The following is a 15,861-nucleotide window of genomic DNA, read 5'->3' as shown; positions in this document are numbered from 1 at the left end:
CTGTGTGGAGTTTGCACATTCTCCCCGTGTCTGCGTGCGTTTCCTCCGGGTGCTCCGGTTTCCTCCCACAGTCCAGAAATGTGCAGGTTAGGTGAATTTGCCATGCTAAATTGCCCGTAGTGTTAGGTGAAGGGGTAAATGTGTGGTAATGGGTCTGGGTAGGTTGCGCTTCGGCGGGTCAGTGTGGACTTGTTGGGCCGAAGGGCCTGTTTCCACACTGTAAGTAATGTATTCTAATCTTAAAAAAAAGTCAACCATGTCCCTTTTTGCAAAATGGTAAATGCTGTGTTCTGTGATTTAAATGACAATCACCACTGCCAGCTCCTCTGAAAAAGCAAGTTTGTAAGTCAGTGTGGTTTAGGGTGAGGGTTTAGGATGCTAGGCATGTAAGTGATGGATTACTCATGGAAGTTTGGGAAGGTTTGGGAGACTGTGCAGTCCAGCAGTAGGGAGGTTTTGATCAGCTATGGGCAGGGTGCAAGTTGGAGAATGTTTGGTTTGGGCCTGGCAGGCAATGGGTTGTGCGGTCAGGTCAGGTCTGGTGGAAATAGAAGTGGTATGTGGTGAGGAGCAGGGATGCTTGGGTCCGGCCTCTCGTGTGTGAGTGGTTGGTGCTTGTTCAGCTGTGATGGGGTTAGCGGTGTGGGCTGGTTGGGGTTTGGTTATCAGGAGTCCAGAGGGTGGGAGGGGTTGGGTGAGGTGTATTTAGAGATGGGGCTGGTGACTTCAGGTGGGTGGAGAGGGGTTGTCAGTTTAGTAGTTATCCAAGACTTAGTCTAAGTTTTTAATCCACTAACTTGCCGAAGTAACTATTAGTTCAGCCGAAGTGGAACACTCTAAATTTTACTTCATTCATTTCTCTGAGGATTTCAGATGAAGAAGAATGTCCCACTTTCAATTTCTTGAGCAGTTCTCATGGAGTTTGGGATTCTGAATGACTCCAATGTGCAACCCCAGTCTGACTGTCTGGGCATTGGAATTTCTGTGTTTAAAATGAATGTTTTATTCTGTGTTTTGGAACAGAAGATAACTAAACACTTTAATGTTTTTATTGTGCTGTTGGAATGTGGACTTTCTCAGGCCATCTGGATATCACAATTGCAGACAATAAGAGATTTTTACATTGTAATGCAACTTAAAAACTGCCAGCACAAAATAGCTATAACCTAACTTTTTGAGTTCATAGCGCAAATCAGCAAGTTTAAAAAAAAATTATAAGATTTTGGCATTATTAGGGTAAACTTCATGAGTAGATAATGTCTGGTCTTGTAAGCTCCCTCAAGTGGAGGATTTTCCCTTTAGTATGACACTTCAGGATGTTAAATTCCAATTATTTGATTATATATAAGTAAAAATTGCTGAAATTACATTAACCATAACGCCAACAATACAAGTAATAAATTAAAGAATAGTTTCTACCTGGGAGTGTTTAAAATAAACTTAGTCTTTGTACCTTTCATTGCTATAAAATGGTGTGTTTTGTAGGAATTTACTTGTGTGCTATTTGACTTGGAAATGCTTCAGGCTGATATGGATACGTGACATGGCAAAGTGTTTGCAGATAAATGCCTCATGTTAGAAAATTATAAATTCATTCCTGTTTATCTATACCATTTTGAAGTGCTTTGAAAAATCACATTCTATTAGCTTCAGTAAGCATGCATGATGTCGCAGTGATTCTATTTATATTGTTTCCAATTCAAAACCAGAGTTTTACATAACAATTTTATTTTGAATTTATCTATTTCAATATTAATCCATGACACTTGCAGTAAGTTCTGTATCTGTGCTAATTAACTTCTTTTTAAATGTGCTATCTAGACATTATGTATACTTGCTAATATAGCAGATGGAACAACGGCAAAAGACCTCATCATGACCAATGATGACATCTTACAAAAAATTAAATACTACATGGTAAGTAAATATTTTTCTTAAACTTCCATAAATTATGAATTGTTTTTCTGGGTATTGATTTTCATTTAATAAAGTAGCTAATAGACCATGGCAGCAAATGAATGTGATCATTATTCTGAGACTAATTGATTCACAGTCTTCTATCAAACCAGGTTGAAAGTGTGGTGCTGTGCACAATGGCTTTAGGTTACAGGAACTGCTGTTTGTGGAAAACCTTATCTGCCGAAGGCAGCAGCTTGTTTGGTGCTTTTATTACTGCATGTATGGGTTTTAAAGTTGCATTACGAGATGCATAATCCAGCTATAATTTAATTTAGAACATGGAACATAGAAAAATACAGCGCAGTACAGGCCCTTTGGCCCTCGATGTTGCGCCGATCTAAGCCCACCTAACCTACACTAGCCCACCATCCTCCATATGCCTATCCAATGCCCGTTTAAATGCCCATAATGAGGGAGAGTCCACCACTGCTACTGGCAGGGTATTCCATGAACTCACGACTCGCTGAGTAAAGAATCTACCCCTAACATCTGTCCTATACCTACCACCCCTTAATTTAAAGCTATGCCCCCTTGTAATAGCTGACTCCATACGTGGAAAAAGATTCTCACTGTCGACCCTATCTAAACCCCTAATCATCTTGTCCACCTCTATCAAGTCACCCCTAAACCTTCTTTTCTCCAATGAAAACAGTCCCAAGTGCCTCAGCCTTTCCTTATACGGTCTTCCTACCATACCAGGCAACATCCTGGTAAACCTCCTCTGCACCCGTTCCAGTGCCTCCACATCCTTCCTATAGTATGGCGACCAAAACTGCATACAATACTCCAGATGCGGCGGCACCAGAGTCTTATACAACTGCAACATGACCTCAGGACTCCGGAACTCAATTCCTCTACCAATAAAAGCCAGTACGCCATATGCCGCCTTCACCGCACTATTTACCTGGGTGGCAACTTTCAGAGATCTGTGTACATGGACACCAAGATCCCTCTGCTCATCCACACTACCAGGTATCCGACCATTAGCCCAGTACCCCATCTTTTTGTTACTCTTACCAAAGTGAATCACCTCACACTTAGCTACATTGAACTCCATTTGCCACCTTTCTGCCCAGCTCTGCAGCTTATCTATATCCCGCTGTAACCTGACACATCCTTCCTCACTGTCAACAACTCCACCGACTTTCGTATGATCCGCAAACTTGCTCACCCAACCTTCTAGCCCCTCCTCCAGGTCATTTATAAAAATGACAAACAGCAATGGTCCCAAAACAGATCCTTGCGGAACACCGCTAGTAACTGAACCTTTACCATCAACTACTACCCTCTGTCGTCTTCCAGCCAGCCAATTCCTAATCCAAACCTCCAACTCACCCTCAATGCCATACCTCCGTATTTTTTGCAATAGCCTACCATGGGGAACCTTATCAAACGCCTTACTAAAATCCATATACACCACATCTACCGCTTTACCCTCATCTACCTCCTTAGTCACCTTCTCAAAGAATTCAATAAGGTTTGTGAGGCATGACCTGCCCTTCACAAAACCATGCTGACTATCCTTAATCACATTATTCCTATCCAGATGTTCATAAATTCTATTCCTTACAATTCTCTCTAAGACTTTGCCCACAACAGAAGTGAGACTCACCGGCCTATAGTTACTTGGGTTATCCCTACTCCCCTTCTTGAGCAAGGGAACCACATTTGCTATCCTCCAGTCTTCTGGCACTATTCCTGTAGACAACGAGGACATAAAAATCAAGGCCAATGGCTCTGCAATCTCCTCCCTTGCTTCCCAGAGAATCTTAGGATAAATGCCATCAGGCCCAGGGGACTTATCTATTTTCACCCTTTCCAGAATTTCCAACACCTCTTCCCTACATACCTCAAAGCTGTCCATTCTAATTAATTGTGACTCAGTATTCACATTGGCAACAATGTCCTGTTCCTGAGTGAATACTGACGAAAAGTATTCATTCAGTGTCTCCCCAATCTCCTCAGCCTCCACACGCAACTTCCCACTACTATCCTTGACTGGACCTATTCCTACCCTAGTCATTCTTTTATTCCTGACATACCTATAGAAAGCCTTTGGGTTTTCCCTAATCCTACCAACTAAGGACTTTTCATGTCCCCTCCTCGCTGCTCTTAGCTCTCTCTTCAGATCTTTCCTGGCTGCCTTATAACTCTCAATCGCCCCAATTGAACCTTCACGCCTCATCTTTACTTCGGCCGCCCTCATCCCTTTAACAAGGGATTCCAATTCCTTATTAAACCACGGCGCCCTCACACGACCCTTTCCTCCCTGCCTGACAGGTACATACTTATCAAGGACACTTAATAGTTGCTCCTTGAACAAGCTCCACATATCAATTGCGCCCTTCCCTTGAAGCCTACTTTTCAAAGCCACACATCCTAAGTCATGCCTCACCGCATCATAATTTCCCTGCCCCCAGCTATAACTCTTGCCCTGCAGTGCACACTTATCCCTCTCCATCACTAGAGTAAAAGTCACCGAATTGTGGTCACTGTCCCCAAAATGCTCACCTACCTCCAATTCTAACACCTGGCCTGGTTCGTTACCCAGATAGGCCTTACCTCTTGTTGGCCTATCTACATATTGTGTCAGGAAGCCCTCCTGCACACATTCGACAAACACCGACCCATCTAACGAACTCGAGCTATAGCTTTCCCAGTCAATATCTGGAAAGTTAAAGTCCCCCATAACAACCACACTATTACTTTCACTCTTCTCCTGAATCATCCTCGCAATCCTTTCTTCTACATCTCTAAGACTATTAGGAGGCCTGTAGAAAACTCCTAACAGGGTGACCTCACCTTTCCTATTCCTAACCTCAATTTACACCAATAAAACTTTCCAAGTCCAATAAGTTTGTTTTAAACAATTATACAATCCTTGATGTCACTGCCTTTTCGACATATTTTACTGTGATTTGAGCTTACCTCATCGAATTTGACAGAACTAGTGAAACATGATGTTTCATTAATTGATATGTATCCTTACCATAGTATTGAGGGTTATATCTTGTCTGTCTTGTAACCAGACTTGCAGGATCATTCTTTATGCAGAGAGAAATTCTTTTTGAGTGCTCAGTTATTAAAATCTGCCAGAAGAAAATGTTACTGGAAGATTCCATATCTGTAAACTTTTTTTTATTGATTTATTTTATCATATCTTGAAGATAGAAGTTAGTGATATTCATGATGGAGCAATTTTTGCAACCCATGTAGATGTCAATAATTTAGACCATTAGATGAGAGTGTAAAGGTAGGCCATGCAGCTCGCCAGTCTGCTTCACCTTTCTGTGAGATCATGACTGATTTGGTATCCTAAACACCACTTTCTTGCCTGTTTCCTCCAAAACCCTTGATTCATTGCTGATTTAAAACTATCAGTTGCAACCTTGAATATCCTTAATAGCCTAGCCTCATCAGTGCTCTAAGGTTAAGAATTTCACAGATTCACTACACTCTGAGAGAAGAAATTCCTCCTCATTTCTGTGTTAAATGTGACCCCTTATTCTGAGATTTTGCCCTCTGGTCCTAGACTTTCCCATAAGGGGAAACAATATTTCTGCTTTGACCCTGTTTAGACCCTAAAGGATTTTTAAAAAAAATTCATTCGCAGGATAAAGGTGTCACTGGCTAGGCCAGCAATTAACACCCATCTCTGATTGCCCAGAGGCTGATTAATAGTCAGATTTCTTTAGGTCTGGAGTCATATCCTGACCAGACAATAGAAGGATGGCATGTCTCCTTCCTTAAAGGATATAAGTGAAGGGTTTTTACGGCAATCGACAGTAGTTACATGATTGCCATTAGGCAAGGTTTTTATTGAATTCAGATTACATCATCTGCTCTGGTGGGATTTGAACCCATGGTCACAGAACATTAGCCTGGGGTTCTGCTTTGCCAGTCCAGTGGCATTACCTCAATGCCATTGCCTTTGCAATGTTTGCCTTTCCTTCTTTATTCCATTGTGTACAGGCCCAACCTACTCCACCTCTTCTCCTAAGACAGTCTCTCCATACTTAGTGTTAGCCTAATCAGTACAGTATAAGATAAAGGGCTTAAAATTGTTCACAGTATTCCAGCTATGGTCTAACTAGTCTTTAATAGTTTTAACAAAACCTCCGTACTTTTATATTCCATTTCCTTTCAAATAAAGACCATTATTCCATTTGCCTTTTACATAACCCATTGAACTTGGATTTCTTGCTCTTTCTATTTCATGCATGAGGATTCCCGAAACCCTCTCTTCTGTATCTTTCTGCAGCCTTTATTGAATTAAATAATTTTTAGTTCCTGTATTCTTACTGTCAAAATGCAGAACCTCACATTTTCCCACATTATATTCCATCCGACCGTTTTCTGCACACTCATTTAACTTGTATATATCCCTCTGCGTCATCCTCACCTCTTGCCTTCCCACCTATTTTTGTGTCATCTGCAAACTTGACTATAGTGCATTCTCAGGTGTGTAGTGCAGGTCTGTAATTTCCTGATTTCTCTCTCCCTATCACCTTGAATGATGGGTGACACTTAGTACTTTCAATCTGCAGAACCATTCTGAAATCTATAAAATTTTGAAATATGATCACCAATGCATTCACTATAGCTATGATTTTCAAAATTCTAGAATACAATCTCCCAAGTATTTATCAGTCTTTGGTCCCATTAATTTCTCCAGGACAACCTTCTTACTGATTCCTTTCAATTTGTACTTCTCCCTAGCCTCTTGGATCTCTAAGACTGGAGATTGTCTTCACAGAAGGGGAGTATGCAAACAAACACTGTTATGACCTGACCCTAGGTCCCAAATTTGTTAATAGTTTTGGCTGGGGTACCCCAAATGGTTATTGTCTTGAGTGAGGAGAGACAGACTGTCTCCCCTTCTCAATTTAAGCCCTCACTTGATGGTCGCAACAACTGGTTGATTTTAAAAAGCATCTCTTCCCTCCTGGATACCTTTTCCCAATCCAAATGTGCTTCGTTTCAAAGGGGCAATATTTTAACAGGCTTTCTTGAGTTAAAGTAAGTGTGAGTTAAACACACAGTTATAGATTTGAAATGTGAATTGAATCGAAAGATGACAGTTAAAAAGATGTCTCAGTTAGCATCTGGGTTCTGTGAAGAATAGCTGGTGGAGTGTGGCAGCCATTAAGTTGGATTATACTGGTAGTCCTGATTTTGGTAATGGAGCAGTTAATTTCAAGATTCTAGGCTCTGCAAGTCAGCTGAAAAGCTTTTGTCTCCCCTTTCCTTTTTGGTAGTGACTTTATTGGCATAGCGAGCATTCAGTGTTCAGAGAGAGAGAGAGAATCTTTCTTCATATGCAGGGGTGGCTAATAACTGTCCTCAAGCTGTAACCTTCGCATTTTGCTAGTCCATTTTAGCACATCAGTCCACTAACACATTGGTTGCAGTTGGTTTTAACCCCTTTTTTTGTACATTCCTGTAAGGGTAAAACACAAATGTGCCTGCTGTTTGCAACAATGCCCTCTGAAGATTGGAGATTGCTTTCTGCTGGTAGGAATAGTCATCTCAGTCCGTTTGGTTTGAATTTCATCTTTGAAGAGTTGTTGTTTGAAGTTTCGTTGGCAACTTTATTTGATGTGACGTTCCAAGTTCCTTTCAAGGCTTTGCCACATGGCCACTGAATTTACATTTACAGTAATCTTTTAGCTGTTTGTCATCTTTCAAGCAACGCACATTGTAATTAAAAGTTTAATTTGTCCATAAGAAACCTGGAGTTATGATCTATTGTCATGACAACACAAAATAGTCCATTTTACGTTTATGCCACTTCTGTAGTTCCTACTGTAAACTTTCTTGACTCTGTCTGTAATAGGCTCACAGTCGTCTTTGCCAAACATTTCCTTTATACCTACCAATAGAATCTTTTTATAGTCTGTTCCGTTTTTTTTTGCAAGTTTACACACGCATTGTATTCTGTGGTATTTTCCTCAGAGAGGAGAAAGTTGTGAGGCAATTTGATGTTTTCAAAATCATAAGAGGCTTGGCAGAGTTAGAAGAGACAAACTGTTCCACCTCATAGTAGGACTGTGAACCAGAGGATGCAAATATAAATTAATTTGAAAAAGCAGCAAACATGATGTAAAATGACTCTTTTTTCATACTTGAGGTTTGGGGTATAGTTCTGAGAAGTATGGTGGAAACAAGTTTAGTTGAGGCGTTCATGAGGACATTGAGCGATTATTAAATCTGAAGGATATTCAGGATTGAGGGAATGGCATTGCGTTGGTGCAGACAGGAGAGACCAAATAGATTTATCCTATGCTATAATCAGTTTCTTGATTCTCCATTGTTGTAATCTAAAACCCTCCAGTGCTGAGTTTGCTTCGATATTGTACAATCCTTAATTTCCTTTGTTACTCACGGTTTGACTGACTTTTATTTAGGGTTATGTGTCTTGAAGGGATGTATAGTTGCTGACAGCTATGTTGCTGTAAAATAAGTCATAATCTTTTCTATTCTATTCTAATGGTAGTTAAAACAAAAACTATCTCTTCCTCTGAATAGTACATCAGGAGATATTTCTCATCTGTCTGGGTCTTCTGTCTGACTGTCTATCTCCAGCAAGACAATCTGCTCCTCTTCTGAGCCAAGGTGTGAAAACTGGCGCTTGTGACAGTTTTGATCTGGGCCTCTGTCCCCATAACATCCTTATCTCATGGGGCTGTCTCTCAGCAGAGTTCTGTGTGTTGTCACAAATCATATTCTAGGACAATGTGTTTATGCTTTTAACTTCACAGCATTCCCTCCCTGAAGCAGGTGCACAGTGGCTCAGTGATTGGCATTACAGTCTCACAGTGCCAGGGACATGGGTTTAATTCCAACCTCGGGTGACTGACTGTGTGGAGTTTGTACATTCTCCCCTTGACTGCATGGGTTTTCAGGTGCCCTGGTTTCCTCCTACAGTCCAAAGCTGTGCAGGTTAGGTGTTTTGGCTTTGCTGAATTGCCTGGAGTGTCTAGGGATGTGTTGGCTAGGTGGGTTAGCCATAGGAAATGTAGGGTTACAGGGATTGGTTCGGGGATGGGTCTGGTTGGAATGTTCTTCAGAGAGTTGGTGTGGACTTGATGGGTTGAATGGCCTGCTTCCACACTGTAGGGATTCTGTGATTCAAAGTTTTTTTTTGATTAGATTAGATTACTTACAGTGTGGAAACAAGCCCTTCGGCCCAACAAGTCCACACCGACCCGCCGAAGCTCAACCCACCCAGACCCATTCCCCTACATTTACCCCTTCACCTAACACTACGGGCAATTTAGCATGGCCAATTCACCTAACCTGCACATTTTTGGATTGTGAGAGGAAACCGGAGCACCCTGAGGAAACCCACACAGACACTGGGAGAACGTGCAAACTCTACACAGAGAGTCGCCTGAAGTGGGAATTGAACCCGGGTCTCTGGTGCTATGAGGCAGCAGTGCTAACCACTGTGTCACTGTGCCGCCCAATGCCCTTTGTGCTCCAGCTTGAATACATCTGTATAAATATGGTTCTGTGTCATACTCTGCAGGAACTTGCAGGGCATAGGGTTGGATTTCTCTAGTGTCTTCCATTGAGAATCCTGATTGCTATTTTTTGTAGGTGCCTGGCTGTTCAAACTAGCTATGTCTAAGCATTGGTTAAGTATACAGTGCTTTTAAATTCAAAGCTTAAAGTCTACAAAATAATTTATTGAGAATCTGTGCAATGTCACCTAACTATTGGCAAAATGGTTGCTCTGGAGCTGTTCATACCAACTTCTGAATGGTGCAGTAGGCAAGAAGCAAGGTTGACGTTTGGGAATTAGTCTTGTGCAACAATAGGAACCTCTGACTCACCTAACTGTTTGATGTAGTTCAATATGATTCTTTTAATCTGGGATGTGTCCTTCATATGTAAAATCTGAATAATTAAACTTAACTAATTAAGTAGATTTACAAGTTAAAAAAAAGTTTGTATCAATGATGTATGCAAAATTAGCATTCCCACTATGTGCCAATCCTGTTGACTTTCTACAGCCTTCCAAAGATGTGCAGGTTAGATGGATTGGCCATGGGAAATTCATGAGGGGTGGGGTGTTGTTGAGTTGGGGGAGGTGGACAATGTGGGTGGGTCATCTAGGTGGTCTGGGACAGTGTGGTGGGGTTGGTCTGGTTGGGATGTTCTTTGGAGGGTTGTTGTGGTCTCAATGGTGCAAATGTCCTCCTTCCAAGCTATGGATTCTATGATTGCCTTTTCTTAGCAAAAACCGGCTTGACCCCCCTTGACAGAGCTGCCAAATTTCTGATTTGCTTCAATTGGTTAATTTCTCCAGTTAACATAATGCTACTGAGGCACGACAATGGATGTTTCCATTGGACAGGCATCCTGTATGATGGAAGCAACCAGACTTAAATTTACCCCAAATGACAAGGTGTTCAATGTTCTTCAGTATTTGCACTACGTCAGCATACATCTGGTTTTTACTTAAGGAGAAGGGAATGTTGAATGTTCATTGAGATGTTTAACTGGCTGAGGAGCTTGCTAGCAATCAATACATTTTGTCTCATTTTACCCTTTATATCCATAATATTTGGAATAATTATTTTTCAGGGTCATTCAAATGTAAAACTCCAGTTAGCTGCTACCTTTTGTATATCTAATCTCATATGGAGTGAAGAAGAAGGTAAGGCCATTATAGTTTAGGCAATTATTTTCTTGCAAGTTGAATACTATTTCAGATTCTTTTTCTTTTAAAACATAAAATGATAAGCCTTTGCTAATTATTAACCTTTCTGTTTACTTTCTATTTCACAAATTGTCTACACTTTAATATTAACGAAAGCCAAAATCCTGGGACTACTTCCTTATAGCACGTCGAGTGTTTCTGTATCCCAGAGCAGCAATGGTTTATTAGGGCACCGCCAAAAGGAAATAAAAGATCAGAGACTTTGATGACTTGTTTCATTCTTATAGTGTAAAATATAGATGTTACTTTCATACAAAGCACTATATTTGTGCTGGGCAGTGATAAATAATCAATAATTACAAAGAGTTCATTTGTATTTTGTTCTTAGGTTCTCATGAGCGTCAAGGTAAACTCAGAGAGCTGGGAATAGTAGATATTTTACATAAATTAGTTCAGTCTACGGATCCCAATCTTTGCGACAAGTAAGTGTTAAGTCTTCATTTGAATACCTTCTGTTCTTTTAATAAAATCAAAATGTCCAGTCATATGTAGCATAAATTAATGTGGTCAGTCCTTGAGTAATGTATGTCATTCAGAAACAGTACAATGTTTGCAGTTTTGTGTGTGCTACAATGCAAACTTTAGTAGCATAATAGTGGAATTAATAAGAGTTAAACAGATTAAACCTCCACCAAGAACACATTTCCTGGATGAATTTTAAATCTAGTTATCTTGCAAAGAGAAAGAGGATTTCTCAACTTTGGGTTAGCATTGTTCGGTGAATCCTACTGTGCTTCAATCCATATACAACCCTTCTGAATTCATTCTTGATTTTTGTTTTCATTGTTTTTGTTTTCTGTCTGATGCAATGCTGAAGATCTCAGCTTTATTTAAAGTATTCATTTGTATAAAGTGTCTGCATGGTAATTGGTTTTGTAATTTATTAACAGTAATCTGGAGCATTAAATCAATACTGACCTTACAGTTTAGGCCAGATTTTTCAGTGAGTGGCAAATTCATGTAAATTGCCATACCAACTCTATTTTTAATAAAAGCAGGGAGCTCCATGTTTCTGGGAAGAGATGACACTCGAGTGTCCCTCAGAAATGTAAAAGGATACTTCCATTCTGACAGCTCTATTGTAGTGTAGCCCTCCTTTCACCACAATCAGCTGCAGTAATCTGAAATTTAAACATCCAGTCAGCCTCTTTGCTGGTGTCACAAGGTAAGTGTGATTCTAGGATGGGCAGAGGGCAGGGTGTCAGGTAAATGGGTGTTGGCTGGGAAGAGGGTAGGGTGCTAGGTGATAGGATGCCAGATAGGAAAGCTGTTGGGAGCCATAGGGTAACATCTGGCGTGGGAGTACAGTACAAGGGGCAAGTAAGTGTTTGGGAGGAGCTGGAAAATTGGGTTGAGGAGTGTTGCTGTGTGGGTCAGGGTGTGATGTGTGTGTGTGTGTGTGTGTGTGTATAGGGGGGGGGATGTGTGGGGGGTGGGGGTGGTAAGTGGTGAGGTTGTTCCTCGTCTAGAAGGCATAGGAGAATGGATGGTTAGGTCCTGAAGCAGACTTGTTGGGATAGATAGGCAGGGTTCAAGGGCAGTCGGAAGTTAGGTTGGGTCCCTGGTTGGATGGGAATAAGGTGTGATGTCTTCCTATGAAATGTTGGCCCAGGATCTGAGGTTTGAGAGTGGCAGGAGTATGGAGTCTATTTAATAGTTTCTCAAGAGTTAGACTATGTATTTATTGGTTTAAATTTTCCTGAGGAGGTGTTTCACTCAATTTCATCTGTGTTGTCCACAGTCTCTGATTTTCATGGTGACTTTCATAGAATTCCAGATATAGTGGTATTTGCCTGAGGAAAATTCAATTTCCTGGGGAATTCCTTCGGAGTCTGCTATGATGAGTATTCTGCAGGGTCTCCATGCACAACTGCCATCTTCACTGGAAGAACTGCTTGATTGCCCAGTGAAAAATCTGCCCATATTTCTTTTGCTGTTCTGAAAAAACTGAACTGAGCAATGACTATCATTGAAAACATTGAAAAAAAATTTCTGAATTTGTTACAGGGCAAAAACAGCGCTGCAGCAATTTCTATCCTGAGTAAACAACCTGCTGGGGTCTCATCCGAAGCTCTAAATGGACAGAAGGCAGAAGGTTCAATGGAAAGCTTGCCCCTGACCCTTTTTTGTTTGCACAAGTCACCTTGGACTGCAGTTTTTGTGTGCAGTGATTCATGAAGAAATGTTAGTCATTCAGGAAGAACAAACAGACAATGCAGTGGAGAAAGAGGTTCAGTCTCAGTGTGACAACTTCCACAACTACTTAGAGAATAATTGGTTTGCCCCCTTTTGAGTCAGAAAAAAAATCAACATTTGCTGCAACTATTTTGTGTGAGATTGGTTACTTCCTGTTTTTTTTTAAAAAGTGTTTTCTACAGATTTCCTGGGTGCAGTACTGCTTGCTGAATAAAGGTTGTACTTAGTTTAAAAAATTTACTTATACACAACATCCTGAAGAGAATGTAATATTTAAACAAAAGTGTGGGGAAAAATATAATTTTGATTGCAAGCTCTATGGAGTGTGTAAAATATTGTATGTATTTGATGAACTTAGTTATTTGTGTTTACTTTGGAACTGCATCTGTTTATAGGCCCACACAGTGTTAGAAATCGATTATTTAATGCAACCTTTCATAACCCCCAAAAGATACTCCTGAGAAAGGAGAATATGGATGCATGGTTATTAACTTCCACAAAAGATCCAGGTGCAGTTCAACTCAGGGACAGGTAATGAAGGAATCCCCTCACTCATCCTCTTTGACGCGAGGCAGTAGTGCTTGTTCGATATGTTACAGTTCTGTTGTTGAAGAACCTAATTATAACATATGAGCAGGTTCGAATGGATTGAATACTGGTGATCTTGTCCAATGAGCTGTAGGCTTGATCTCACTGCTTCTGCCTATATACTTGCACAGTTGTGGAATATTTGGTAATTTGGAGACGGTAAAGCGTAGAGCTGTTGAGAAGTTAGTACTGTCAATCACTTTAAGGAAACTCCAGCCATATCGGAGGCATTATCTGAGGTGATGAATCTGATACCTAGAGTTAAGACAGAGTATATTGACACTCATGAACCTTGAGCTGCATTTATGATATTTCTGATATTGTAGCTGCATAAAGATTATACATCTTCCACACAAATGGTGTTGCTGCATAAATGACTTGTGTATCCACATATACCAAACCTGGCTTTTGCACACTTTGGTGTGCCATGGCTGGAGTTAACAATGCCACTGTTGGTGTGTGAACTTTTTATCTTGCACTGTTGCCCCTTGTCTTTATGAATGCATAAGAATGATAGCTAATATTTGCATCCACTAGAGTGCTCTCATCTCCAGTTAAAAATATAAACTGCACTGCGTATTTTAGATGACCATTTAAAAGAACCTTATCTGAATTCAATACTTAAAATCTGTGTAGGCCAATTGAAAAGAATGCAGTTCTTTTTATTTTTGTAGCATTTTCAATTTTAATTGGAATTATCGAGCTTGCACAAATTGCTGTCATGTGATAGCTCTGGTTTATTCTGTTGCTTTTGCTTTTGATGCTTACAACTTTCTTCAAATGTTAGCTCATGGATTTTTAGTACCTGTCTTGTTTTACGTTGTTGCAGAAGGTTTGTTGGTATTTGTACACAACTGGGATTAACACAGCAATATGAAAAGGGGTTTCCATTCTGGTTCTTGACAAATAAAAAAGAAAGCAAGTTTTGTAAGGATTTGCGATGAAATTTCCAGTATTCATGTTTGTGTTGTCTTGGTTGCTGCATGTGTCAGGGCCTGGCTGCAGGAAACCATTACCATTATTTTGGCAGGTACTTTTTTGGAGCAAAATGGACTGTGCAGAAATATGGATGGAAAATGTAAGCAAAGTAATCAAAGGCTGAAATAATTTAAGTATGAAGGGTTTGAACGTGGAACAAATTCTAAAAAAATCTGAAGAATGCTTTTCAAAACAAAAAGGTTGTGACCACTACATTTTAAGTACACTCCTCCCAATGGATTATTTTGATTACATTGCAGTTTAAACTGATCTTGCTCAGTTTTTTTGTACATACCTGCAGCTGATTTGAATAGGTTTCTGCTTTTATACACAAGTATTTTAGCAGCATTGTCTGTGTAATATATTGCGAAGAGACTATCACATTTTTCTGATGTAATTTTAAGCTCTGCTGACAGAAGTCAATTAAATAAAGTGTGGCTTCTTAGGCTGTTTTATATAACACTGGTTATGAAATTTTAGTTATGTCCTATAATTAACAAGGGTCTATTGTGAAAACCGTATAATGTACTCACATGGTGTCTGTGCAGGAAATTTATATTTTCTTATTAAAAATGATTTTCAGTTAACCTATTGTACAGAATCCAAAGACTTACTTTCCTCAAGAATTTCTCCTGCTGCTGTTTGTAAATCTTAAAGAAAATCCATAAACTATCTGCCTTTGGCACACCATGGCTATTCTTGCAGAGAATATGACTTACCTAGTGTCACAAATCAAAAGAATTTCTGGGAACATCCCAGTAAATGTTTCTTTCCATTGTACTGAATCATATGGATCAAGAAAGTCCTTGGCTCAATTCTCAGCCCATATTGATTTATCTATCTGTCAGAAATTATTGATCTTCATAAGGAAGGTCAGGGAAGTGATCTGAAGTTCCTGCTCTGGTTGCTACCTGCTAGAAAATGTAGAGGTAAATGCGAAGTGATTTTTCTCATTTTTCAACTTTGCTAGAACTTGCTATGCAGTGTCATGTTAAAAAGAATGGCTTGTTAGATCTTTTTAGGTTGGCACCAATGGCGACCACATTTTTTTTAACGAAAGCAGTTTAAAAAAATATAGAAGGTGGAGGAGAGTTTGAGAAAGCAACCTCTGGTAGTGAAATGCAGGGAAGAGGAGAGGCATGCTCATGGGTTACTGTATGCTCATAATTCCCATCTGCAAGTTGCTGCTTCAATTTGCCTTTATAACTATACAGTACTTATTGAGGGGTTAGATAATTGCATTGACTGGGAATGTACCATATCTTGGTTATTCAAATTTTCCTTATTAAAAAAAAGGGAGCTGTGGATTTGTTGAGAAGAGATGGTAGGATGTACAAGCTGTTTTTGAGACAGATGTTGAGGGATAAAGGAGAAATGAGATGAGCAAAGGATGGTGAGCGAATTAGTAAATC

The 15,861-nt window shown here is 40.0% G+C and overlaps 1 protein-coding gene across 7 annotated transcripts in view; it reads left to right on the top strand.

The window, feature by feature from the left end:
- armc8 (armadillo repeat containing 8) overlaps positions 1–15,036 on the top strand; it is a 102,041-nt gene extending 87,005 nt beyond the window's left edge. For 6 of the 7 annotated variants that reach the window (XM_087988697.1, XM_087988699.1, XM_087988696.1 and 3 more), the window contains 4 exons: positions 1,822–1,917; positions 10,552–10,624; positions 11,016–11,109; positions 12,695–15,036. In XM_087988697.1, the coding sequence (XP_087844823.1) occupies positions 1,822–1,917; positions 10,552–10,624; positions 11,016–11,109; positions 12,695–12,728 (297 nt within the window). In that variant the 3' untranslated portion in view covers positions 12,729–15,036. The remainder of the gene's footprint in view (positions 1–1,821; positions 1,918–10,551; positions 10,625–11,015; positions 11,110–12,694) is intronic. The other variant, XR_015757583.1, reaches the window with a different exon arrangement.
- Positions 15,037–15,861: the final 825 nt, after the last annotated feature.

Source organism: Chiloscyllium plagiosum, unplaced genomic scaffold, assembly GCF_037043375.1.
Source record: "Chiloscyllium plagiosum isolate Xiang-an unplaced genomic scaffold, Cpla_swu_hap1 HiC_scaffold_7, whole genome shotgun sequence".
Classification (NCBI taxonomy): Eukaryota; Metazoa; Chordata; class Chondrichthyes; order Orectolobiformes; family Hemiscylliidae; genus Chiloscyllium; species Chiloscyllium plagiosum.
The sequence above is the reverse complement of the archived record's forward strand: the minus strand, read 5'-3'. Positions and strand labels throughout refer to the sequence as shown.